The sequence below is a fragment of the Carassius gibelio genome, chromosome A7 (assembly GCF_023724105.1).
Source record: "Carassius gibelio isolate Cgi1373 ecotype wild population from Czech Republic chromosome A7, carGib1.2-hapl.c, whole genome shotgun sequence".
Lineage (NCBI taxonomy): Eukaryota > Metazoa > Chordata > Actinopteri > Cypriniformes > Cyprinidae > Carassius > Carassius gibelio.
In genome coordinates, this window is record NC_068377.1 from 4,853,757 (window position 1) to 4,879,850 (window position 26,094).

The 26,094-nt window shown below is 41.3% G+C and overlaps 1 protein-coding gene across 1 annotated transcript; it reads left to right on the forward strand.

Moving 5' to 3' along the window:
- LOC128016483 (cysteine-rich secretory protein LCCL domain-containing 2) lies at positions 1-26,094 on the forward strand. Its single transcript, XM_052601011.1, has 15 exons — positions 1-120; positions 2,725-3,058; positions 5,335-5,453; positions 8,993-9,125; positions 11,647-11,762; positions 12,115-12,215; positions 12,309-12,467; positions 18,820-18,880; positions 18,963-19,029; positions 19,116-19,246; positions 19,353-19,396; positions 19,938-20,010; positions 20,124-20,199; positions 23,063-23,193; positions 24,493-26,094. The coding sequence occupies exons 2-15, from the start codon at positions 2,804-2,806 to the stop codon at positions 24,542-24,544; spliced, it is 1,518 nt and encodes a 505-aa protein (XP_052456971.1). The 5' UTR covers positions 1-120; positions 2,725-2,803; the 3' UTR covers positions 24,545-26,094.

Consider the following 26,094-nt stretch of genomic DNA (forward strand, 5'->3'; position numbering starts at 1 on the left):
AGTGCGAGTCACCAGCTGCCAAACAGAGTCCACTGCTCACACTTGTTTGACTTTCAAGGAACATACTATTGACACAGCTGCAGCAGCCTCTGGAATAGCTCGTGCAGAAGACGAAACTAGGTAAGATGTGTTGCTGACACTAGTATATGGAAGTTAAATTATTCATATACTTTAATTAACTGATGCATTTGATCAGTTAAAGTTGGATGTGCAGAATAAGGGGAGGAGCTGCAGTTTTTCTCCTTTTTTTTTGGTAATGATCCATTGATAGTCAGTCTGTAAAATCTAATGCTCACTGATCAGAACATCAATTTGAGGGCATGTATTTTAAGATGTATTTTGGACATGATTAATTGCACTCACTGTCATGGTTGAACTGTCACGCTTTTGTTACAATCTCATGCTATTTTAGACTTTTATGCTTGTGCTAGGAAAATCACAATGTGCAAAACCATGCATTTGAAGATGGACCACCTGAATGTGAACTAGAAAGACAGAAAGAGAGAGAGAGAGAGAGAGAGAGGCAGCTGGAATTGGAGAGGTGCCTGTGTTTACTCAGATCAGGTTTATGCAGAGAGGGGAAAATTTAATCACGTTTGGCTCATCAGTGTTCAGAAGTGGCCACTAATTGTTGTTCACCTCCTCCCCTAATTCCATTCCCAGAGAAAATCAGTCTGGGATAGAGAAGGAGCCGCTTTGATTAATGTGTGAATGGCACAGCTGCTGAATGTGGATCTGTTCTGCTAATGAATTATCCATTGTCACCTCAGGAAATGAATGAGTCTGAGTTCATGGATAGATTGTGAACCTGCAGAGATCAAACCGACCTGCTGGTCCATCAAACTGAACTGAATCTAATCGAAGGAGATCAGGCCTAGTGGTTTGATCTTTTGAGCAGTAATGAAGATTTCAGTGGGGTTTTTGTTATGTGAGGCTTTGATTAGTAGCTATATTTGTTCTATAATTATGGGGCCTTTGGACTGACAGTGCATTATGACATACAATAAACATTCTTCTAATTGGAGCACAAACTATTCAGTTGGTGTGGATCGCTGTGGGCCACTTCATTTCCTCATTGGTAAGTGCTGCTCCGCTGAGGATAGATGGCAAATTTCATCTGAGCAACTTGATGGCAATTCTGGGTGAATTAAAGAAGAAACCTGTAATGTCTGTCATATTTCATCTCAATATCATAAGAAACAACATTATAAACTGACCATTATTATTATTATTAATTAATTAGCGTAGTTCTCATTGTAATGTGAATCTGTAATATTGAAATTGAATAATAAAAATGTAAAATATCTAAATAATCATGGTTTTATCTATTGTACTTGTAAATTTAAGGTGATTAAAAACATTTATTTCTAAATTTTTACTGTAATAAAGTGATACAATTAACATTATTAACATTATCCACCTTCAATACCACGACTTAGGTGCCCTTGAGCAAGGCATCGAACCCCCAACTGCTCCCCGGGCGCCGCAGCATAAATGGCTGCCCACTGCTCTGTGTGGTGTGTGCTCACAGTGTGTGTGTGTGTGTTCACTGCTCTGTGTGTGTGCATTTCGGATGGGTTGAATGCAGAGCACGGATTCTGAGTGTGGGTCACCATACTTGGCTGAATGTCACTTCACTTATTTGGTATTAAAATAAAGATAATCACTTTAATTCATGCATATTCAAAAATCACTTTCAGTATTTTTATTGCGATATAGTGATAAAGTTAAATTTGAGGTATTGCAGTTAAAATTATAACCACTTTAATTCATGCTAATTTACATTAAAAATATTTCTATATTTTTACAGTAATATAGATACAGTTATAATTATTGCTTTTGTATTACAGTTTGTAATTTTTGCAGTTAAGATAATAAACATTTTCATTTATGCTCATTTTAAAACATATTTCAATATTTTTACTGTGATATTGCTGCAGTAACATTTTAGGTATTACAGTAAAGTTAATGACCACTTTAATTTACGCTCATTTAAATTAAAAACATTGTATTACAATATTTTTTACAGTAATATAGTGATGCAACAACATTTTCAATTATTACAGTAAAGATGACCACTTTAATTTATGCAAATTTAAAATAAAATAAAAATTGTATTTCAATATTTTTACATTAGTGTTGCAGTTAAATTTTTAGGTATTACTGTACAGATAATAACCACTTTTATTGATGCTACTTTAATTTGAAAACACTGTATTTCAGTATTTTTACTGCAATATTGATACAGTCAATATTAAGTATTATAGTAAAAAAAATTATGTTTTATGGTTATAGGAATTTGGGAAGGAATGTGCTCATCTGACATGAAAGTAATAACCCAATTAATCTTATTTGTCTTAGAATTGTGCTTGCTTTAGGTAAATTTCACTTACTTTCAGGGGAAGTGTAAGCTGGACTTGTTTTTTGTTAGATTCACCTAATGGACACGCATGAGTTTAAACAAAGAAGCAGTTGCTGCAGTCTCATGTTGTTCCATAATATCAATCCTCAGATTCTTCTGAGTTCTTTCTTTCTTCTCTGATTGTTATTCATATATTTGTGGCGTATCTAATAAGAGTGACTAATGAACCCAATTAAACAAATTCCCTTTTGAAGCACTGATTTTTCTCTGTGTGTAAACACATGGACGTGTGTTTACTATCCAGCGTTTGCTCCGACAACTTTCCCAACACTTGTCCTCATGGAAACCATATTTCCTTCCAGCTTTTTCAGAACAGAGTCCTGAAGACACGTGCACACAAGGCAGTCTACTGTAGTTGAGCCCGAAAGCATCACTGCTGTCATGCACAGGCTTGTTTCCATTGCCCTGCTATTCCTGGGAGCCAGTTTGGCTGCTTCCCTCTTCCTTCCTGACTCTCTGGAGCTGAGGCAGATAATGCAACGCTACCAGGACGAGCTGGAGCCCAACGGCACAAAAGCCGATACACCTTTACGCACTCGTAGAGCCATCAGGTGGTCAGACAGAGAGGAGATCCTGCAACTGCACAACAAGCTGAGAGGAGCGGTGCAACCGACCGCCTCCAACATGGAGTACATGGTGAGAATTGAACACAGTTTGAGTCACTGTTCACTCACAAACAACTCTTTTTATGATACACTGTAATGTTGAGTCTGTAAACATTAAAACGAGTTGAAAACTCGGTTCCAAAACCTAGAGAGTTACCTTTCTAGAAAGCATTTTAGTCCATCATGAGTGTGCTGCAGACACAAAGTGCGTTTCACAAAGTAATAAAGTTAAGTTGACATCTGAGATCTAATTGAAGTTTAAGCTGCTGAAAGATACATAAGAATGTGACAAGCAGAAATCTTTCACTCGAGATGGTGAGAATTATTGATTATAAATACAAAAATATTTATTCAACACCAAAAGGTATCAAATACAATCTATTTAATAATGCATTATTTTTTTTATTTTTGTGTGTGCTACTTGAAAATGAAATTACACTTTAGCATGTCTTTTAAAAAGGAAAATGATATACATTAAAAGAATATACTTAAGTGTTAATTAAATGTAATGATTTCAGAAACATAAATGCATTTTAATTGCAATCAAATTAAAAATGTAGTATAGTTTACATTTATATTCCGTCGAAACTTGTATAACGTATTAAAAAATATATAATAATTACACATTTTAATGATGAAATTACATATATTATATTTTTATTACATATAGTATTTTTTTTTTAAATGGTAAAGTAATTTGCTTTAGTATGTTAGTCACCACATTCATTTATTAAAACATGATATAAAATGCATTTTGTAGTAAAACTTTCATTTATTATTACATTATTACAAACTGCACTCCTTAAAAGTGTACTTAAGTGTGTTAAGAGACAGTCATTTAAAAAGTGTCTATTTTTAAGTTAACTTAAGTGGCCTTTTATTATATGAATACTGTCTTATCTGCAAGTATAGTTTTTAAAATACACTTTTATGACACTAATGACATGTTTTTATGCTTATAACATTGTTATGCTATTTGCTTAGCAACATGCTAGCATTCGACTCTGTGAGTTAATAGTTTGTTTAGTTTCCCAGTGCTGCTTTTTTTTATATTAACTACACATATCAAGAGCTGTACAAACCAACTCTCTGTTCTGCGTTAATGACTCTGATTTGTACTAACTTTATATTGTATTAGCAGCAGTCATCGTTTTTCTTTTGGTGTAGTAAATATCTTTAGGTTTGTGTAGGTGCCAAATACTGGCTTAGTTGGAAGAGACATGTTGAGTTTACAAGTGTGGTGAGGTGCTTTTTACAGTGCAGACAATTACACTGAGGTTTAGCCGTCTGCTGACACAGATATTGAACAGAGCCAAAGATGAGTGACATTGCTGGACCTGAGATGATATTGCAGCTATGCAGCCTTCAGCTGTAAGTGTTGTAAGGATTCCCTTGTGTTAAAGAAGTGCACTTTATAAAACCTTCAAAAAGAGTACTTGTTATGGAAAAGATTATACTTAAGTGTGTTGCTGAATGCTTAGTTGCATTGAAATTGAAAGAAAATGTAAAATAGTTTGAATTCATATTAAATGCAATGAATTGTACTTAAGAGTTTTTAACCACTTTAAAAAGGACTTTTTAGGTGATTTCAAAATTATATCAATTTTCTTTGAAATATGATTTAAGTGTATTGTCGATTTTACTGAAGAGCATTTATGGTCCTGCAGTTTCCTGTGTATCTTTGTGGATGGTAATTGAATGTGTTTAATGTTGGTATAGTGAGATTTTAAAGGGAAAGATACAAAGAGCAAGGGCTTGTGGTTAATGTAGTTGGGTTGATGTTTTTGAGAAAGACGGGAGTCTACCACAAGCAGGGGTTTCAGAACCGCTGCCAGGCCTCAGCGAACAAGTAAAGGTTTCAGAAATGTGGCTTAGTCCCAAATAGCACCTTCAGAACTGAGGTTAGAGAATGTGTGAGTGTTTGTACACATCATGCAGTTGGAAATTTACTGAGAGTTCCTCAGAGTTGAAGAACCCTGTTCATTTGAGCAAAGTGAATTCTCCCTCCCTACAGGTGGAGAAATAAGCTGTGGAAATTTGTCTCATTTAACCCTGATTGCGGGGGGCTTACAGTGGATGTGAGCCAAGCTCTGATGTGCGTGAATGTAGCCAATATTTTAGTTGTACTGGGCCTGATTCCCAGTCCAATAGTGAAGATGAAGAGTCAGAGGAAGGCAAAGGGTATCATCTAGGAATAAAACTCAGCATGTTCAGTATTTTGTTAAAGTCTCAGTGCAAATATATGGGAATTATGGACTCATGTGTTTTTTGTTGGGAGTTTTATTTAGTTTATGTGTGTATGATCAGGTCTGGGATGATGAACTGGAGAAGTCAGCGACCTACTGGGCAGAACAGTGCCAGTGGGAACATGGACCTAAAGATCTACTGATGTCCATCGGGCAGAACCTAGCCGTGCACTGGGGAAGGTATGAGTACACATTTAGAAAGACCACATCAGTCTGTTCCTGTAATGTAACCAGTCATGCACATGGTCATGGGAAAACCTGGAAGTATTGGGAAATTAAAAAAAAAAAGTGAATTCCAGGCCTGGAAAAGTCTCTACAGATATTGTTTTTCCCAGGGCAAGCAAAGTTATTCATTCAGATCTGGAGAAATTTTTGCTAAATTTTATTTATCCATATCACCTCAAGTTGTGGTGACATTAAATACAATTTCGCAGTCAACAAAGGTCCAATGTCAACAGTATAGAAACCCAATCAGTTTTTAAAAAAAAATAAAATAAAACTTTTCCCCCAAAAGTTTTGTACGATTCACATTTGCACACAAACTTGCACAGGAATATTTGTAGTAGCTACTGTGGCGGGGTGAAGAAGGACACGACGAGCAAGTACAGGGGAGTTCCCCGAAGGGTGGATTTTATTAATAAAAGTGGTACGGAGCTGCAGTTAAAGTCGGGCGCTCGAAGTACCGGCTACGTTGTGAGGGCAGCCTTAATCCGGTGGAACGGCGCCTCCGTCTCGGGGGTCCACGGGATCTTCTCCGGTTGCCCCTTAAAGCAGAGGTAATATCCTGCCATCCCCAAAAAGGCCCATACTTGCATCTTGGAGTTGAGCCACGACGCGGAGAGAATTGCTGCCACCTTTTTCTCCTGGGGTCTGATCAGACCGTGACCCACCTGGTACCCCAGATACTTTGCTTCCGAGAGGGCCAGGTGACACTTCCGGGGGTTGGCAGTCAGGCCAGCCCGGCGCAGTTCCAGTAGCACCCTCCGCAGCCGCTCCAGGTGGTCCTCCCAAGTCTCAGAGTTTATTACTACGTCGATGTAGGCCGCCACGTAGACCTGATGCGGCCGGAGGAGGACGTCCATCAGCCTCTGGAAGCTGGCCAGTGCTCCGTGGAGGTCGAAGGGAAGGACCGGTATTGCCAGTGTCCATTTGGGGTTGAGAAGGCAGTCTTCGGCTTGGCCTGTTCCGAGAGGGGGACTTGCCAGTATCCCTTCGTGAGGTCGAGGGTTGATATAAACTGGGCCCTTCCCAGACAATCCAACAGCTCATTGACGCGGGGCTTGGGGCAGTAGTCAAACTCAGAGACTTCGTTGAGGCGGTGGAAGTCATTACAGAAGCGGAGGGTGCCGTCGGGCTTCAGAACCATGACAATGGGGATGGACCATGGACTGTGAGATGGTTCAATTACCCCTAACCTCAGCATCTCCTGTTCTTCCTCTTCAATGGCGTGTCTCCGAGCCTCCGGGACATGGTAGGGCCACTGCCAGGCGATGGTTCCGGGTGCCGTGCGGACGTCATGTTCCAAGACGTGGGTCCACCCAGGCGGAGGAGAAAACACATCCGGAAACTGACTGACCAGGTGCTGCAGCTCGGTCTTCTGGGTAGCGGAGAGTTGAGGGTCCATGTCCACAACCATGGGAGATGCTTTGGTGTAGGCCGAGAGCTGAGGCCCAGTTCCGACCCAGTACTTCAGGAGGTTAATGTCATAAAGCTGGTCCCTCCTCCGTTTTCCGGGCTGCCGCACTCGGTATGTAACGGGGCCGACCTTTTCGGTGACGGTGTACAGCCCCTGCCAGGTGGCCAAGAACTTGCAGGCAGCCGTAGGGACCAGAACATGGTCTCCTTGCTGGAACTCCCATGGTTGGGCTGCCCAATTATAGTTTTGCTGCTGGGCCTGTTGCGCCTTGACGAGGTGCTCCCGGACGATGGGCATCACTCGGTCGAGCCGCTCCCGCATCTCCCGCACGTGTTCCACAGTGGTACGGTGTACGGCCGGTTGTTGTTGCCAGGCCTCTCGGGCAAGTTCGAGCAGACCACGGGCTGGCGGCCGAAGAGCAACTCAAATGGTGTGAAGCCGGTGGAGGCCTCCCGAACCTCGCAGAGGCAGCATACAGGTAGCGGGTGGCATAATCCACGATGACCAGGATGTGTTCGTGCCCCCGGGCGGACTTCGGCAGTGGCCCGACTAAGTCCATCCCGATCCGCTAGAAGGGCAACTCAATGATGGGCAGCGATATCAGCGGGCTGGGGGGAGGATTTCCTTCTTCAACTCCTCATAAGACTCGTTGACCTTTGGGGGGTAGCGTGAAATAAGCCTGTTGGGCCTCTCCTGTAAGCAGCAGGGCAATGATCCTGATGATGATAATGATAATGTCATTGTGGGATGTCATCCTCGGCAGCAGCTGTGTGGCCTGGACACGAGGGTCAGGCAGTGGAGTACGTGCGCCGGCAGCCATACGGAGCGCAGCGAGCTTCCGTTCGGTTTCCCCTTGCCGGGAGGCCATGTGCTCCATAATTTGTTGCTGGCGGATGCTCACCTCGGTGAGGTGCTTCAAGAGTTCTTCCATCGCCGGGGAGGAGCGCCACCTGGGGAAACCAGAGAAGACAAGTGAGCCAACAGGGCGTGTGGCAAAAGAAAAAAACAAAAAAAACTATCAAACCATTTCAGCTGGGGAAACACCGCGTGGGAAGGGGTAGTCGGTGTCTTCACTGTCCTACCAGCATTCTCCACCAGTGTGGTGGGGTGAAGAAGGACATGACGAGCAAGTACAGGTGAGTTCCCCGAAGAATGGATTTTATTAATAAATAGTGTGGCAGAAGGCGGTGAGGTGAGGTGGTCCGGGGTGCTCAGCTTCCTCTGTGATCTGTGTGCTGTGACGGTGTGGGTCCGTTGTGCTCTCCTGTGTGCGGTGGGGTTGCCGGTCACACACTGTTCTCTGAAAGCAAGACAGACAGTTAGGATTATCTGGCTCTCCTGGAGACATCTCTCACCTCTGTGTTCGTTTGCTGTGCTTAAATAGGCAGCTCTTGATGATCCGCAGGTGTGGCCGCTCAGCCGGTGACGAGCAAGAGCAGGTGTGACTGCTCGGTTTCCAGGGCGACGCTGATGAGAGCTCGGGACACGTGTCACACAATATACAAAAAAAACCTTGCAGATTATTCTTTTATGCCAAAAATCATTAGGATATTAAGGAAATATCATGTTCCACGAAGATGTTTTGTGAATTTCCATCCTTAAATATCTCAAAACTTAATTTTCGCATGCATGAATTTTAAGCATGGACAACTTGTTGTGAAATCTACAAGGGGAAATATTTCGGCCTCATCACACAGAATCCTAATGAAATGGCTGGATTTTAAAACCAAAATCACCTTTACTCTGCAGCAAAAGTATACAGTTTATCAGTTTCTACATTCACTGGGAATCAAACCCATGACTTTGGCACTGCTAGTGCAATCCTCTTATTTTTGAGCTGAAATGTAAAAAAAAAAATTATTTAAACTATTATGGGTAAGTTTTTCAAATCTATTATTTCTAAGTTACAACATATAAACTGAAATCCACCCACGTGATCCTAAATGATCCCCATGCTGCTTTGTGTAAAAACATCTGCCAGATGAATTAATGTAAATGCATTTCACATATAAAACACTATTTAATGTATGTTACTGTGGCCTGATACTCATAATCATATTATTAATTGTATCTCTCTCAAAAGGTACCGCTCTCCGGCCTATCATGTGCAGGCCTGGTACGATGAGGTAAAGGACTACACCTTCCCTTACCCACATGAGTGCAACCCCTGGTGCCCTGAGCGCTGCTCTGGACCCATGTGCACCCACTACACACAAGTGAGAAAGACCAATTTACTTACAGTTTACGAACAATTATCCCAGTGGGACTAAATAACACAACATTGTTAATGGTTTCAAAACTTGCGTGCAAAGATGTACACGTACCAGTTAGCATTTCTCCTCACCAGCAGAGTTTAATAAGTAGCATGTGTGACCACACTAAAACAGAAGTGTCTTTAAAAGCAGCATGATCACTGGTGTCCATTAACCTCACACAAAACAGTGTCATATAAAAAGCAAGTAACATGGCGCGGAAATGTATTTGTACACCTAAGCTAAATAAGCATGTATTGTATGTTTGAGATTCTTTTTACCATATTTGATATGCTCATTGTATGTACATTGATCAATGTTTGCATGTGAATTAAATCTGTTCATCATATAAAGTGATAGTGTCTCTTCAGAAGACGTGGGTTAGACAGCTCGATTCATATGGATTACTTTTATTGTAACTTTTAAAGTGCTGAAGTTTTGGTTGCATGGACTGTCAATGGACATAAATCTTGCACATTCCATAAAAAAAAAATCCAAAATTCATTTAATTTGCATTTCAAAGATGCATGGAAGTCTGAAGGGTTTGGAATGACATGAGGGCATGATGACAAATTTTTCATTTTTAGTTGAACTGTCCTTTTAAGTTGTCGATCATACTTTAGTTGGGGGACCAATTCTCACTCTTAACTAAATATTAACTATGTCTTTTGCCTCAATAAACACATTATTTTATTAGTGGTTGGTAAGATAATTGTTAAGTTTAGGTATTGAGTAGGATTAAGGGTTCAAATATATGGTAATGCAGAATAACCCATTAATATGTGCTTTATAGGTACTAATAAACAGACAATATGCTAGTAATATGCATGCTAATAAGAAACTAGTTAGTAATACTGAGAATTGGTCCCTAAACTAAAGTCTTACCAATTGTCCAAATACCAATTATCACCAGTGGTTTTCTGTGTTTCTGTTTCATTCTACACTAACAGCTCCTTTTTGAAAATGGTATTTTGAAAAGTAATGTTGATACTGTCAGAAGATATCGAACATGCCAGATCAAGCAGATGCAATGCACAAAGAAAAGGAGGGTAGAAAAGAGAGACCAACCAAAGTTCAAGACAGACAACAGCAGAGAAAACTGAGGACAAGAGGAGGAGTTGAGCAATAGCCTCTTAGACTGTACCTTATCGCTGAGATGAGTTTGTGAAAATAGACATTGGCTCAGCTCTGAAAGCAGGTCACAAGCATCTGGAAGCCATTCCTAGACTCCTAAATCATTTTCCATTTTGACCCGAATTCATTTAAAGATGCAGAACGCAGAGTCGTTGGGGATTCCTGCCAAATCTCTGCCGTGATTCTCTCTGTTTCCTTCTTCGCTCGCGTGCTGGATGTGGAAGAACAGGTCTTGGAGGCCCCATGATTTTCTTGGTGCCAGACGATCCCTCAGGGTTAAGCTTGAGTTTGTGTTTTTTGAGACTGATTAGTTTGCTGTTTCATTGTCCCATGGCCAACACTGTCTGCGGCCTCTGCAGAGGAAGTGCATTCCCGAGGGAGCATTGAGACGTGCTCCCTCGATCGCGTTCTGCGAGGTTAGATGCAAACCCACCACCGTTTATCTGTATGTTTGAAAAAAAGTCTGAGTAAGCACTTCCCTTTTATTTCGCAGTCAAATTGTTTAGCTCGTGCTGCAGGGCTGTACCTGGTGAACCAGATTGTGTTTAAGCGAATCAGAGGTCCTTGACCGCAACTCCCAGACATTGCTTTGTGTGGATGAGTGGATGAAGGGAAGTTTTTCAGGAAACTGGCTCGGTCACACTTGAAGTGCTTCTACTTCAGCCCTACAGGGCAGAATGAAAGAGGGCAGTCTCTATTCACAGCCCCGTGGCCCCATCAATCTGCTTCTGCCCCAGAATGGAGACCACTTCCTGTTGGGGAACACTCCTCAGAAAGGAGTTGATATGGATGTCTTTTTTACACTTTTGATAACAGCAAAGAGACCTGCATCACTTTTTGTTTTGGTTTCACTTTTTAATAAGGTCAAAAAAATAATAGTTTGGAAGATTGTGTTTATGTTGAATTACCAAACATGTTTGCTGATATTTGGGTACGATACAGCTAAGGTTCTGTTGTATATTTCGGATTAAGGTAGGGTGAGGGGTTGGAGTAAGGTTATCAGTGCAATTACTACATACTTTAATTATAGATGTAATTACATCCCTGCTGAAAAAACAAAACAAAACAAAACAAACAAACAAACAAAAATTATGTATAGTTGGTTACTGGCTATAGTCAAAAGAGCCTATAGATTTAGCTTGGGTCCATCTTCAGTGTTTGGTTATATGAGGTTTTTTGTTTATTTTATAATTATCCTGATGAAAACTTAAATAACAATTCCAGATGACTTACATGTCAAGGTTCAGTATTTATGAACAAATACCTAATCCTGAACAAGTACAACTAACAGTAATGCATAATAATAATAATAATAATAATAATAATAATAATAATAACCTTTCATTTGCAGTTGGTGTGGGCCACGACCAACCGTGTTGGCTGTGCTGTACACGTGTGTCCGCGTATGAACGTATGGGGGGAAATCTGGGAGAACGCCGTCTATCTCGTCTGCAACTACTCACCCAAGTAAGAGCAGCTCTTTCTGCTGACATTTATTCATTTAACCCCAGATGGCTAATTACTATTCCTGATGATGAGCCTATGGAACAAAACGTTCATCATTGAAAACATGGAGGCTTCAAACAGTTTCATCCTTAGAAAAATGGAAAAGTAAATGAAGGCTTTTGGGGAAAGGAAAACATGGCCAGAATGTGCTATTCTTTTCCAAGCTAATGATTTAATTTGGCAGCTGGGGGTTGTTTTCCTGAATTATTCGTGAGATCCGTGAGAGTATGTGATAATGTGTTTTGAATGCTCAGTCAAATGTGCAGATTTTGCGGTCGTTTCCAAACCATGCTGAACCTGTGTCTTTTTTTAGGGGAAACTGGATTGGGGAAGCCCCGTACCAACATGGCAGCCCCTGTTCCCAGTGCCCACCAAGCTATGGAGGAGGCTGCAGAGACAAACTCTGTTACAAGGGTGAGCACTGAAAGAAATACGATTACAAAGGAATAACACATGGAGGTCTAAATCTTATTTTTGAGTTTTTTTTTTTTGTGATTTTGTTTTTAGGAGATGCTAAACGTCACGAGTCTCCAGAAATGAATGAAGTGGAGAAGCCGCAGGAGCCAGTTCAGCCTCCAACTAAGCCTCAGCCCAAACCCTCTTCCCCCAGAAAACCTGCAAATGCCAATCCTTCCTCAACTAAGACTACAAGAACTAGCTATCTAGGTAAGAGTGAATAATATTATTTAAAATAATTAACTGGTTACGTTTCTGCAATACCGGTTTACATACCTTAATGAACGTTTTTCAGCAGTTTCTGTCACGGGCCGGGCTAGAACTCGGGTCTCTGGTGTGGTGGGTGAGAGATCTGCCACTAGGCCAAAGAGGCTGAGGTGTTGGACCCAATTGAATTACTCAAGGCAGTACTCCAAGCAATTATGGTTTATTAAAAAAAAAAAAAAGGACTTTGCAAGCCAAAAAATCCAACAAAAGTTCTTCTCAGACAGAGGAATTAATAACAAGAGAGATAATGGGAAAACAAAACCACAAGGGAAAATAAAAACTCCACAAGGGGAGAAAACAGATCAAGAGCGTGTAAACAAACAAATAACTAGGAACACCTTACTTGAGGTAGCTTGGGAGGACTTGGAAGAACTAGGAAATACAGAGCTGGTATCATGCAGCCTGAACTCAAAAACCAAGTGTCAAACAAGGGAAAGACTCAGCTAAAATACTCTGACAGAAACAAGGCACAGGTGACCTGGATAACGCTAACAAGAGTAGACAAAGAAGAACAAAGACAGAAGGGAACACAGGGGACCTCTAGAGGCACGGAGACAAACTACAGGAGGTCAAATGCTGACAGGACCCCCTCCTCTAGGAACGGCTCCTGACGTTCCTTCCAGAACACCCGGGCCTCCGGGTGTGAAACTCCCGGATTAAACTTGGGTCAAGGATGTCTTTGGCTGGAACCCAGGAGCGCTCCTCTGGCCCATAGCCCTCCCAGTCCACCAGATATTGTAATGAGTTCTGGACCCTCCGGGAGTCCAGTATCCGGCGCACTGTGTAGGCTGGCTGGCCGTTGATGATCCTGGGAGGTGGAGGGGGCCTGTGCGGGGGAGCAAACGGAGAAGACAAGACAGGTTTTAGTAAAGAGACATGAAATGTGGGGTTAATTCTAAGGGAACGTGGGAGAAATAAACGATAAGAAACAGGGTTAACTTTCCTTGCTATGCGAAAAGGGCCGATGTATTTCTGGGAGAGTTTCTTGGATTCGACCCGGAGGGGCAGGTGCTTAGTAGATAGCCAAACTCTTTGACCAGCTCGAAAGTTGGGGGCTGTCCGACGGCGACGATTAGCCTGAACCTGGTACCTCTGGGAAGTCCGAAGGAGGGTACGTCTGGCCTTCCTCCATGTAAGCCGACAGCGTTGGACAAAGCGTTGGGCCGAGGGAACACCAACTTGTGCCTCTTCCTCTGGGAATAATGGAGGGGTATAACCAAACTGGCATTCAAAGGGTGATAGTCCAGTGGCCGAGGACTGGAGGGTGTTATGGGCATATTCAGCCCAAATAATATAGGTGGCCCAAGACGTGGGATTGTTAGCCGCCATACACCGTAAGGTGGTCTCCAGGTCCTGATTAATACGTTCCGTCTGGCCATTAGACTCCGGATGGAACCCAGACGATAGGCTGGCCGTTGCCCCAATAAGCCTGCAGAAGGCTCCCCAGAACCGGGATGAGAACTGGGGACCTCGGTCAGAGACAATGTCCAGGGGAATACCAAATATGCGGAAGACATGGTTCATGAGGAACTCCGCAGTCTCCTTGGCTGAAGGCAGCTTGGGCAGGGGAATGAACCGGGCCGCTTTGGAGAACCGGTCTACAACCACCAGGATGACTGTATTGCCCTTGGATGGCGGAAGCCCGGTAACAAAGTCCAGGGAGAGATGGGACCATGGCCTGCGGGGAATAGGTAAGGGACGGAGCAGTCCCTGAGGTCGCTGATGTGCGGACTTCCCTTGGTTGCATACGGAGCAGGCCTCCACATAGACTTTAACGTCCCTCTTGATGGATGGCCACCAAAACCGCCGCTGGAGAAAGTCAAGGGTGCGGGCACTTCCTGGATGGCAAGTCAAGGGAGACTCATGAGCCCACTGCAAGACCCGGGATCGGGCCGCTAGAGGAACGAACAGGCGTCCAGGGGGACCACCACCTGGATCGGGCTCATGGGCAAGGGCCTCTCGCACCATTCTTTCCAGTTCCCACTGAAGGGGCGCGACAATACAAGACCTCGGAATTATTGGAGTCAAAGGCTTCTCTTGTGTCTCAGGGGAGTAGGCTCGAGACAGGGCATCTGGCTTGACGTTCTTGGTGCCAGGTCTGTAAGATAGGAGAAACTGGAATCGATTAAAAAATAGTGACCACCTAGCTTGCCGAGGATTCAACCGCTTAGCCTGCTGGAGATACTCCAGGTTTTTGTGGTCCGTGAGAACCTGGAAAGGGTGCTGGGCTCCCTCGAGCCAGTGGCGCCACTCCTCCAAGGCCAGTTTAACTGCAAGCAACTCACGATCCCCCACGTGGTAGTTGCGCTCGGCATCCGACAGGCGACGAGACATGAAGGCGCAAGGGTGTAACTTCCCATCTATACCTCTCTGCGACAGGATGGCCCCCACCCCCACCTCTGAGGCATCCACCTCCACCACAAAAGGTCTGTCTGGGTCAGGGATCAGAAGAATAGGAGCGGACGTGAAACGGCGCTTGAGATCTTCGAAGGCCCCCGCTGCCTCCGGACTCCACTGAACCTTGGTACCTCCTCCCTTAGTAAGTGCTGTCAAGGGGGCAACAACAGAGCTGAAGTTCTTAATGAACTTCCTGTAGAAGTTTGCAAAGCCAATGAAACGTTGTACCTCCTTCACATTAGTAGGTATGGGCCAGTTGTGGATCGCCTCTACCTTCTTAGGGTCCATCTCCAGGTGGCCAGGAGTGACAATGAATCCGAGAAACTGAGCCTGGGTAACATGAAATTCGCACTTCTCTGGCTTTACGTAGAGGTGATTATCAAGGAGTCTCTGGAGAACCCTGCTTACATGCCCCTCATGCTCCTTCAGTGACTTTGAGAAAATGAGAATATCGTCAAGGTATACAAAGACGAATTGATTAAGAAGGTCCCGGAGGACATCATTAATTAGTGCTTGGAACACTGCGGGGGCATTGGTGAGTCCGAACGGCATTACGAGATACTCATAGTGGCCTGTGGGGGTGTTGAAGGCAGTCTTCCATTCGTCTCCCTGCCGGATCCGCACAAGATGGTAAGCGTTGCGGAGGTCCAGTTTAGTGAAAACAGAGGCTCCTTGAAGCAGTTCAAAGGCAGTGGCCATGAGCGGTAGAGGGTATCGATTACGAACCGTGATCTTGTTGAGGCCCCGGTAATCAATACAAGGCCTAAGACCCCCGTCTTTCTTCTGAACAAAGAAGAAACCTGCCCCAGCTGGGGAGGTTGAGGCACGGATGATACCGGCTGCCAAGGACTCCTTAATGTAGAGATCCATAGCTGAGCGCTCTGGGGGAGACAGGGAGAAGATCCGACCCCTGGGAGAGCAAGAGCCAGGGAGTAATTCAATAGCACAGTCATAAGCGCGGTGAGGTGGTAAGGAGGTGGCCCGGGACTTGCTGAACACTGCCTTAAACTTATGATAAACTCTGGGGACTCGAGACAGGTCGATAGACTCTTGAAACTCGGGACAAGGGGCTGGGGAACTCTGAAGTTGGCAGGAGAGTTGGCAAGTAGAGCCCCAGCTTAGGATAGTGCCAGTGGGCCAGTCGATATGGGGATTGTGTCTGCACAGCCAAGGGTGACCCAGGATAACAGGGTACTCAGGGGAGTCAATAAGATAGAGGGTCTCCTCCTGCTGGTGTTGAAAGATGGTAAGTCGCAGGGATTGAGTGGCCTCTGTAACTTTGCCCGGTTCCAGAGGTCTGCCATCCAAAGCAGTGACTGCCTGGGGGTGAGGAAGAAGTTGTGTGGGGATATTAAGTTTCTTTGCCAAGGATAGGTCTAGAAAGTCGCCTGCAGCCCCAGAATCAATCATAGCCTGGACCTGATGCTGGTGGCCCTCCCAGGACAACGTAACTGGAACTGCTAGGACGGCATTAGCAGGAGGAGCTCTAATTTTCCCCATCACAGCCCTCCTGTTGCTGTATGGGGACAGGCGTTTCCCAAGAGCTCGGGGCAAGAGGAACGGAAGTGGCCGGAGGCACCGCAGTAGAGACAACGACGCTCCCTCATGCGACGTTCCCTCTCATTTGGAGAAAGCCTGGAACGGCCCAATTGCATTTCTTCTGGGGAATCATGGAGCGGTTCAGGAACTGGGGAATTTCTGGAGGAAGGAGCACAAACTGGAGAACCGGACCTCCTCAAAGGAACTTGGGACTGAGACTCCTTGCGACGGGCGGTCCTCCGCTCTCTCAGACGATTGTCTAGACGGATGGCCATTGCTATGAGGGATTCAAGATCTTCAGGCGTTTCTCGAGTGGCTAACTCATCTTGAAGGGGCTCAGACAACCCTCCCTGAAAGCAGACCCTCAGTGCCTCATCGTTCCATCCACTTTTTGCAGCTATGGTCCGAAACTCAATGGCATAATCTGCAGTGCTTCGGGGACCCTGACGGAGAGTGAGTAGGCGCTTAGAAGCCTCCCGACCACTGACAGGATGATCAAACACTCGCTTGAACTCTTCCACAAAGGCCATGTACGACTTACAACAGGCGTCCTGGGATTGCCACACTGCTGAGGCCCAAGAGAGTGCTTTGTCCGAGAGAAGGGTGATAATGTAGGCAATCTTAGAGCGATCCGTAGGGAAGCTTGATGGTTGGAGCTCGAAAGTGAGAGAACACTGGGTGAGGAAACCCTGGCAGGAACTGGGATCTCCAGCAAAGGGCTTAGGAGGCGGTAGTCGGGGTTCCGCCACAGGAGAAGGCCTGATGCCACTCGAAGGTGATGCAGAGGAAGGTGAAGAACCCGGGAGGCGTTCAAATAGCTGGCGGATGGAGCTCATCACATCAGCCAGGAGTTGAGAATGTTTGGTCATTAGCTCTTCTTGTTGGCTGAGAACAGCTTCATGGCGCTGAAAGGATGCCTCATGTTGAGCAATCACTGCCAGTAGGTCCTTGGAACTGAGTGTTTCTGGGTCCATGAGTGTCTTGGTTTTTCTGTCACGGGCCGGGCTAGAACTCGGGTCTCTGGTGTGGTGGGTGAGAGATCTGCCACTAGGCCAAAGAGGCTGAGGTGTTGGACCCAATTGAATTACTCAAGGCAGTACTCCAAGCAATTATGGTTTATTAAAAAAAAAAAAGGACTTTGCAAGCCAAAAAATCCAACAAAAGTTCTTCTCAGACAGAGGAATTAATAACAAGAGAGATAATGGGAAAACAAAACCACAAGGGAAAATAAAAACTCCACAAGGGGAGAAAACAGATCAAGAGCGTGTAAACAAACAAATAACTAGGAACACCTTACTTGAGGTAGCTTGGGAGGACTTGGAAGAACTAGGAAATACAGAGCTGGTATCATGCAGCCTGAACTCAAAAACCAAGTGTCAAACAAGGGAAAGACTCAGCTAAAATACTCTGACAGAAACAAGGCACAGGTGACCTGGATAACGCTAACAAGAGTAGACAAAGAAGAACAAAGACAGAAGGGAACACAGGGGACCTCTAGAGGCACGGAGACAAACTACAGGAGGTCAAATGCTGACAGTTTCAAAGATAAATGTCCCTTGAGTGGCGCTAAAACACGGGTTCAATATGTGAACCCTTGCACATTTTATTACGTTTATATAGGTACGTATTGGTGTGTTTTTATCATGTTACTTCTGGTACGAATTGCGGCGGATCAGAATTCAAATATCCGACTGTCGCTAAAAGTTAATGCTCTATTGTGTTGGAAATATGCCCCACACCAAACCCAACCTTAAACCTAGCCAATAGTGTTATCAAATGCAAAACTTATGTAAAAATGCATTTGTTGATGCAACCGTGCCATTTCAACTTCCTTACATGTAGATTTGAACCACTTTGTTGAATCGCAGTTACACGGGATTCAAACCTCTTAAGTTTACATTTATTCATTTAGCTGACGCTTTTATCCAAAGCGACTTACAATTGCTATATATGTCAGAGGTTGCACACCTCTGGAGCAACTAGGGGTTAAGTGTCTTGCTCAGGGACACATTGGTTTCTCACAGTGGATTCAAAGCAAGGTCTCTCACACCAAAGGCATGTGTCTTATCCACTGCGCCAACACCACCCCAAGCTTCATCTCTGTACTCTGTGAGCTACCGAACAAACCTACTGCATCTGAAAACCCATAGATATGAAGCTGGATATGTGCGATGCTAACGTTCAGAAGAAAACTGAGGTTAATTTGCATGAAACGATGAAAAAAAATAAATAAATGCATAATTATAAAATGTATGTGTATGTATTATTATTATGTGTAATTTAATGTGTACATTTATCTAAACTATTCATGACAGAAGATTGTAAATTTCTACTTTTGTTTTTTACTTTTGCCTTTCAGCACAAAACATTAAGTGTGAGACAAGAATGAGGGACAAATGTAAAGGAGCGACCTGCAACAGGTCAGTGTAAGGACTACATTGATTCTTTAAAGATATAATAAGTTCAGAAAATTTTACTGGTGTTTTTTTTTTTCTTTTTAAGGTACAACTGCCCAGCAAACTGCTTAAATAAGAAGGGGAAAGTCTGGGGAACATTGTATTATGATGTTGTAAGTGTTACTTTGACATTTTACTTGATTCTGTTTAAGTGTTACATTTATTTATTAATACAATTTTCTTTCTCCTATTATTTTAGCAATCAAGTATTTGCCGTGCAGCTATCCACTATGGAATAATTGATAACAATGGAGGCCTTGTGGATGTTACAAGAAAAGACAACTTCCCTTTCTTTGTAAAGGCAACCAAGAACGGCGTAGAGTCATTCAGGTAGTCTAAATGTTATGTTGATATCATTTGAATTCAGTTTGTCCACAATTCAATATCCACACGAGAGTTATTCACTCTAATCTGCGTTCTATGATTTTCTTTTCAGTAAATACAAACCTGGCAATGCATTTACAGTGTCGAGAGTGGAAGGTGAGTATTGTTATTGTATTACAAAGTGAATGCAGATATTTGCATATTTTCCAAAACGAAATCAGAATTAGTGTGGTTTTGGATATTTCATTTGAAGTTAATAGATTGTATTGATCTATAATATCCTAAATTGCAGCTTCATCATTAAAATGCACAATATTTTTTAGTTTAACATAAATGCCTGTCAGTACATTTAGCAGTACCTTTAAATATATTTAAAAAATAATCAAATTAATTATGAAATCTCATATAAAGATGTACATAAGTGGGTGGAAAAATCACTCTTATATCCAACTATTTGCATTTAATATAACTTTAAACTATAATACATTTTCAGTCGCCATTACTATTTTATTAAGTGTCTGAAATATAATATAATATGAATATAATATTATGGTTAATATATTAATTTAATTATTAAATTATAATGAATTTTTAATATAATAATAATAATAATTATTATTATAATTATAATAATAATAAACATTTTGTTTGGCAGAAGGCCTGTTTGACCAAAAGAATGTGTTTTTACCTTTTTTAGAGCAAACGATAGACTGCTACACAACAGTGGCTGAGATTTGTCCTTTCAAGGCATCTGCGTCTCATTGTCCAAGGTACAGTTCAGACTTATTGAAATTCTCTCTATATACGCTCTATATCAGTTCAGTGTGAAGTACTGTGCTTGTCAAAGTAATGCACCTTACCAGCTTCTCCTCTATCTCATCAGAGTCTTCTGCCCAGCTAACTGCATAAACCAACCTTCATATTGGGCTCCAGTGGTTGGAACTAACATTTACGGTGATGTGAGTACCTGCTTGGGTCCGAGAGCGTCCTTACAGGGCTGAGAGATGGGAAATGAGTGTGAACAGGCATTCATAGTCAAGCACTTACGAGTGCTAAAGTGAGCGTGCTGCTCTTGTGGTGAGGGCCGACCGCGGGAATTGTCTGTTTGAGTGCAAAGGGAGTTTTCGATGGAGGTGGCCGCCATTGTCGCCACTAATTTTTCTGCCCGAGTGTAGACTGACCACAGAGCAGCAGCTCTCTTCACTGACTCATGCACGCCTGAGGTCAGGACTTGGCATTGCAGACTACTTTAGACCACGGTTTAGGGAACAGCTTGCTATGAAACTTCAGTGTAACAGTTTAACTTCATCATCATTCACTCAAAAAAATTTACTTTCACCTTTGCTAATTTTACTTAATCCGTTCATGTTATGATTACTTAAAAAAAAATATTTAACAATGTAAACTTGATTTAATCTAGTTCATTCAACAAAAAAAGTGTGTATTGTCAGCTTTACTTAAAAATTTTTTGTTCAGCCAACATAACATTTTTGCGTAAAGGTAACATATTAGTGAAACCAACACAGACTTGCATCTCATTGGCTGAGGATTTCTGCAGTGTATTATGGGTAATTGTTATTCTGTCACCCTCTTGGAGAAGTGTAGCACCATTAGATAGGTAGATGAGTAATACAATTTATAGCAATTAAGTTGTCCTAATAAGTTTTAGAACAAAATAAACAAAGAAACAAACGGTTTGAAATGTTGCTTTGAAATTTAAATATGTTTGTGATGTGCTTGATAAGCTGTAATTATAGAAAGGTTTTAATGAAAAGTAATTTTAATCAGCTGCTCATGATCCTAATGCAAGGGGGTGGCGTTCCTAAAATGGCATTATTCAAATTTTATGTCATCATTATTTAACATTTTCAGGTACAATTAACTCATTTTTTGTTTGTTGACTCTATTAAGGGATGTTAAGTTTACTTAAACTTATTTTGTAAAATGAACTTAATTATTAAAAACATTGTCCAAAACATTGCAGATTAGTTGGGCTGACACTATTAAATTAAGCTTTGCCCAACCATAGTAAATAAGTTGAATCAACCTTAATAAATTAAGTTGACCCAATGTAAGTACATTAAATTGGAGTAACAGAATTGCATAATGCTGAAATAAAGCAAATTAATCATGTGGAAATCCTTTCCATGATTTTTTTATGTTCGTTCAAAGAGTTATTTTTTTGAGTGGAGAGGTTCGTTAATAACTTATTAATCAAAATCATGACACTAATTCATTTGAAAGCCCTTGTGAAAAAGAAGTGCACTTAATTGTATTGAATGTGCACTTGTAGTGTACTTCAAATCTTAAAAGTATTATAAAAAAAAAAAAAAAAAACGTTACTTGCAGGTAATATATTTCTAATTAAATAAAAGGCCCTTAAGTGTACTTAAAGAAAGACTGTTTTAACTCAAGTACACTTTTTAACAGTTCACTTTGTGATAATGCTTTACTTTAAAGTCCATTTAAATCATTAGGTTGTATTAATATTTTTCACTTTTCTCTTGTTTTGATGTGTTGACTTCAATACTACATTTAATATATTTTAAATGCACTAAATTGCAACTTCATCATCACAGCTGTGTAATTTTAAATATTGAATAACATGTCACACAGGCATCAATAGAAAATACATTAAAGTATATTTAAAGTATATTTTGGTTTAATATGAATGTTTGTCAGCAGCGACTCTAAGATTAATGTAATGATATTTAACAAATGTAAGCTATAATACATTTTAATTTAATTACAATTCACATGCCATTATTTTTTCTTCCTTTTGAAATAAAAGGAACTTCTAAACATCTTGTCATTTTTAATATAATGAACGAGGACTCTACATTTACTCACTTAATTCAATCTGTAGAGTTTTATTTGAGAAACAGATCAAAATATAAGTTATTCACTGATAATCTTTAGCAAGCTCTTTAGTGAGCTTTCTAACTCCAGCTGGATTCAATCCAAGAGATCTGAATAAAACTGTAAACTAAATTTACAGCAATTCAACAGTCAATCTATAAAAATAAATTAACTTCAATCAGGCATGTCTTTTCCTCACTGGAGGAGAGAGCTAGTGTGGAATGGCCTGGTTGTGTATGAACTCAAATGAACTTGTTGCCTTTTGGCCCTTTCGGCTTGTTACGGCTACATTCCTGTGTAAAAGCTGAGCGTCTGTGTAGCTGGCCTCAGATCAGAGCAAGCATTAATTAACCCTCATTATTCAGTGGCTTGGACTTGGTAGTTTGTGATGGTAGTCGTCTTTGTTTGAAAGTGCACTTCACTGCATGAACAATTGGATGAGCATTATAAGATAGTGGCACCCAGATGTGTGCAATGAGCTGTGTACTTTTATTACTTTTCATCATTACTGAACGGTTTTGGAGACAGAAGCAGCCAGAGCTGAACCTTCTTTCCAGGTCAAAAGAATAAAAACCGAAGGTACATGCAGTTCCAGAGAGTTCACGCACACACGTCTTGCCTTTTCTGGAGCTCTTGAGCTCCGGCCATGCTCTTGTGCGTGCTGTAGACATCCAAGTGTTGTTATTTGTCAATGCTCCTTTAGACTGTTTACATCTCAAGGACTGGTGAATAGAGCATGGAAAACATAGTGGCATGGTGCTATGGCTAGTGTCACTAGTACAAGTACTTTTGTCCAGATATTTAGTGAGCATGATATTTAAAAACAAAACAGATTATACCAAACTTTTGACTTTGCAAATTGAGGAAGCATGATATAAATCCTCCAGAATGAAGGTCAGTGGAACTGCATATGAACACTGGTATTTGCACTAAAAGAACAGGCTTTTGTCTCCTCGTGTCCAGGGCTCCAGTATCTGCCGAGCAGCTCTCCACGCTGGAGTGATCAAAGCCGGCGGCGGCTATGTGGACCTCCTGGCTCTGGATAAGAGGAAAAGCTACACCGGGACCTTGAAGAATGGCATCCAGTCTGAGAGGTACACGTCCTGTATCTCGCTTCACCTTCTCGTTTCCTTCCTTTGCTTTCTCTCAGTAACTCAACTCAGCGGTCAGAAGCCGTGATGGACCAAATCTGCCTGTGGCACGTTAGTGGTTGAAGAGTAATGGTGTGGTTTCTTGTCGAGGATGGACCACACAGGAGCTCTTTGCTTACTCTCCAATGCTGCGTGCAGAGTGCTTAAATCGACAAAAATCGGCTCCAGTGTAATGAAATCTAACACTTGAATCATACACCATCATCGAAGGAATTGATCGTGGCTTTTTAAACGCCTCGACCGGCCTTCAGACCGAGCATAGTTAAGCCATTCTCTGACAGCTTTGATAGATTTGCTCCTCACTGCACGTTATTCATATGATGCAATCTAGGGGAAATGGGAAGCAACCAGTCGTGTGAATTCGGCTTTATTAACAGGGAAGTGTTCACACGCTCTCCATATTAACACTGGATGGAAAAGTTGCTGGTGTCTGACTCAGTCAAAGATAATTACAGCACATCTGATGCCAACAAAGCAACAAATTCAATACACCACCACCTGAATAAATGAAAAAGCCAAGAACAGTAGTCAATAATGACTGCTGGAAGAAATCTGAATGAAACCGCAGCACGAGATGAAGTCTGAGCCAGTGTTAATGTCATGCTTTCCAGAGCTTATCTGAAGCGTATACACAAATCACTGAAGTTGATTAGAGGATAATTACACTCTTGAATTCAACATCTACAAGAGTTAATAAGATTCAACCCAAAGTTGAATCCCTATTGTTTCCTTTCTGACAGTCACTTTATTGTATTGAAATGTGCACATGCAATGTACTTCAAATATTAAAAGTATATATTTAAAAACTGTACATACACATATTATGTAATAATATAATAATAATGAAATAAAAGGCCACTTAAAGTGTACTTAAAATGTAAACGACAAACGTACAATTATAATTTCTAATGCAATTTAAATTACTTTTTAATACTTTTCAATTATAATTTGTCATGCTTTAAAAAACTCGTTTTAATTTGTTGACTATCACAATAGAGCATGTGTAAAGAATTGTAAACGTTTTTTGTTATTTAAAATTACATTTAAAGTTGATGTATCTTAAATGTGTTAATCAAACGTGTAATTATACAACATATGAAATATATTTTAATGCAAGACATATATACTTCAATAGAAATGATAGCAGTACACATATTTCAGTCATTAGAATTATGAAGGTACAGTGTATATACAGTAAAACTGTTTGTTAATTGTTTTCTTTCTCTTTTTTTTTTCTTGCAGTAAAAGCAATACAGAAGGGGGTTCGTTCCGTGTCTTCGGTGTTAGAGGGTGAGACGGCACTGATGACACACAAAAGGTCCCAGATTTGCTCTGAAAAGTCAGGACATATTGAAAGAAAATGCAAACCTTTGGACTCTGTCTTTGGAAGGAAAGAGACATTTACAGAAGATCGAAGGATGTTTCAAAGCTTCAATGCATGGGCTTCCAGGGGTTTTTTATACAATTGTGAATAATGTTCTTGAACACACATGCAAATCTGAACAAAACGCAGTGGTACAGCGATGCTGGTTTTAATCGTTGTTTTTTGTTAATTTTTTCGATGCTATTATCGAATACATGCAAAATCTCTTATTTCCATACAAAATGCATATTGATTACACTGTATTTAATCTGTACAGATATTTTGTGAATTTGTCAGACTTGTGTTTCTTATTTTTTTGCTTTATTTCATTAATCATTTTTGAAGCCGGAGCTGGAAAAGTGCACAACAGTCACCACCTACATTTTTGCGTCAAGAATTATTTTTCCTATTCAGTTTACCCATAGTAAAAAAACAGCAACGACCATCTCCATCACAAAATTACAAACCTGATATGAAAATATAGTTCAGAGTTTAAAGCTCATGGTACGTTTGTCTCAAACGTTTATGCTCTATGGTTCAAATCAATTTCTTTATGATAAAAATGAGTGAGATTTTTACTTTTGCGCTCAATTGCAATAGTAGTTGAGTGTGTACAGTGCAGAAGTGGAGATTTATTGGACCTGAAGTGGGAAAACAGATGCTTTGCAGAGAAATGGCAAAGAAAAAGAGGCAAACCTCCAAGCAAAAGAAACCTTCCCTTAATAATGCATGCAAGACTTCCAGAGTCAACAGTACTCAGACTGTTAAAGGTGCAAAAACATTGCAACGATGTTTAATCCCAGTAGAATTCAGAGTCACAGTGTGCATGTTTAGGCTCATCTTTCATTATGGTACCTTCCTTTTTGTTATTTATTATTATGCCTTTTTCAACCCCTGCTCACGACCAAATATTTATGAATGCGACACAAGATATGTGTCCACTTGAGATTAAAACGTCTGTCAGAGTATAACATATTCCTGTTTGGTTAACTGCTATACACAACCCAGCAATTTCATTAGATCTCACAGAATGAAACCCAAGTGAGCAATGCCGACCGAACACTGATTAGTTTAAATCACTTCATACTGCAATATAATAGAAAGGTACTTAAGATGAAAGCCATGCCTCTGTATATTTATTAGCTGGATAGTGCTTTGGAGTCCCAGATTTAGATAAAATGTGGATGTTCTTCGACGAAATAAGGGCCTTGGAGGACAATAATCACTTTGAAGGCTTCCGTTGGGCTGCTTTTCAGTCTTCACCGACTTTTATTTTCTTTATAACTTTCTCGAATTGTTACCTCAGTCCTGTTGCAGCAATATATCTGAGTATTGATGTCTTTAGGGAAATCATAAATGTTTGTAGACTACAATGGTTTGTGTAAATATTCAGATCTTGTCATCTGTGCCTTTTTTTAAATCCAGAAGATAATTGTTTTTGCACAAATGTAAAATTAAGATTATAAAATCTATGATACTAA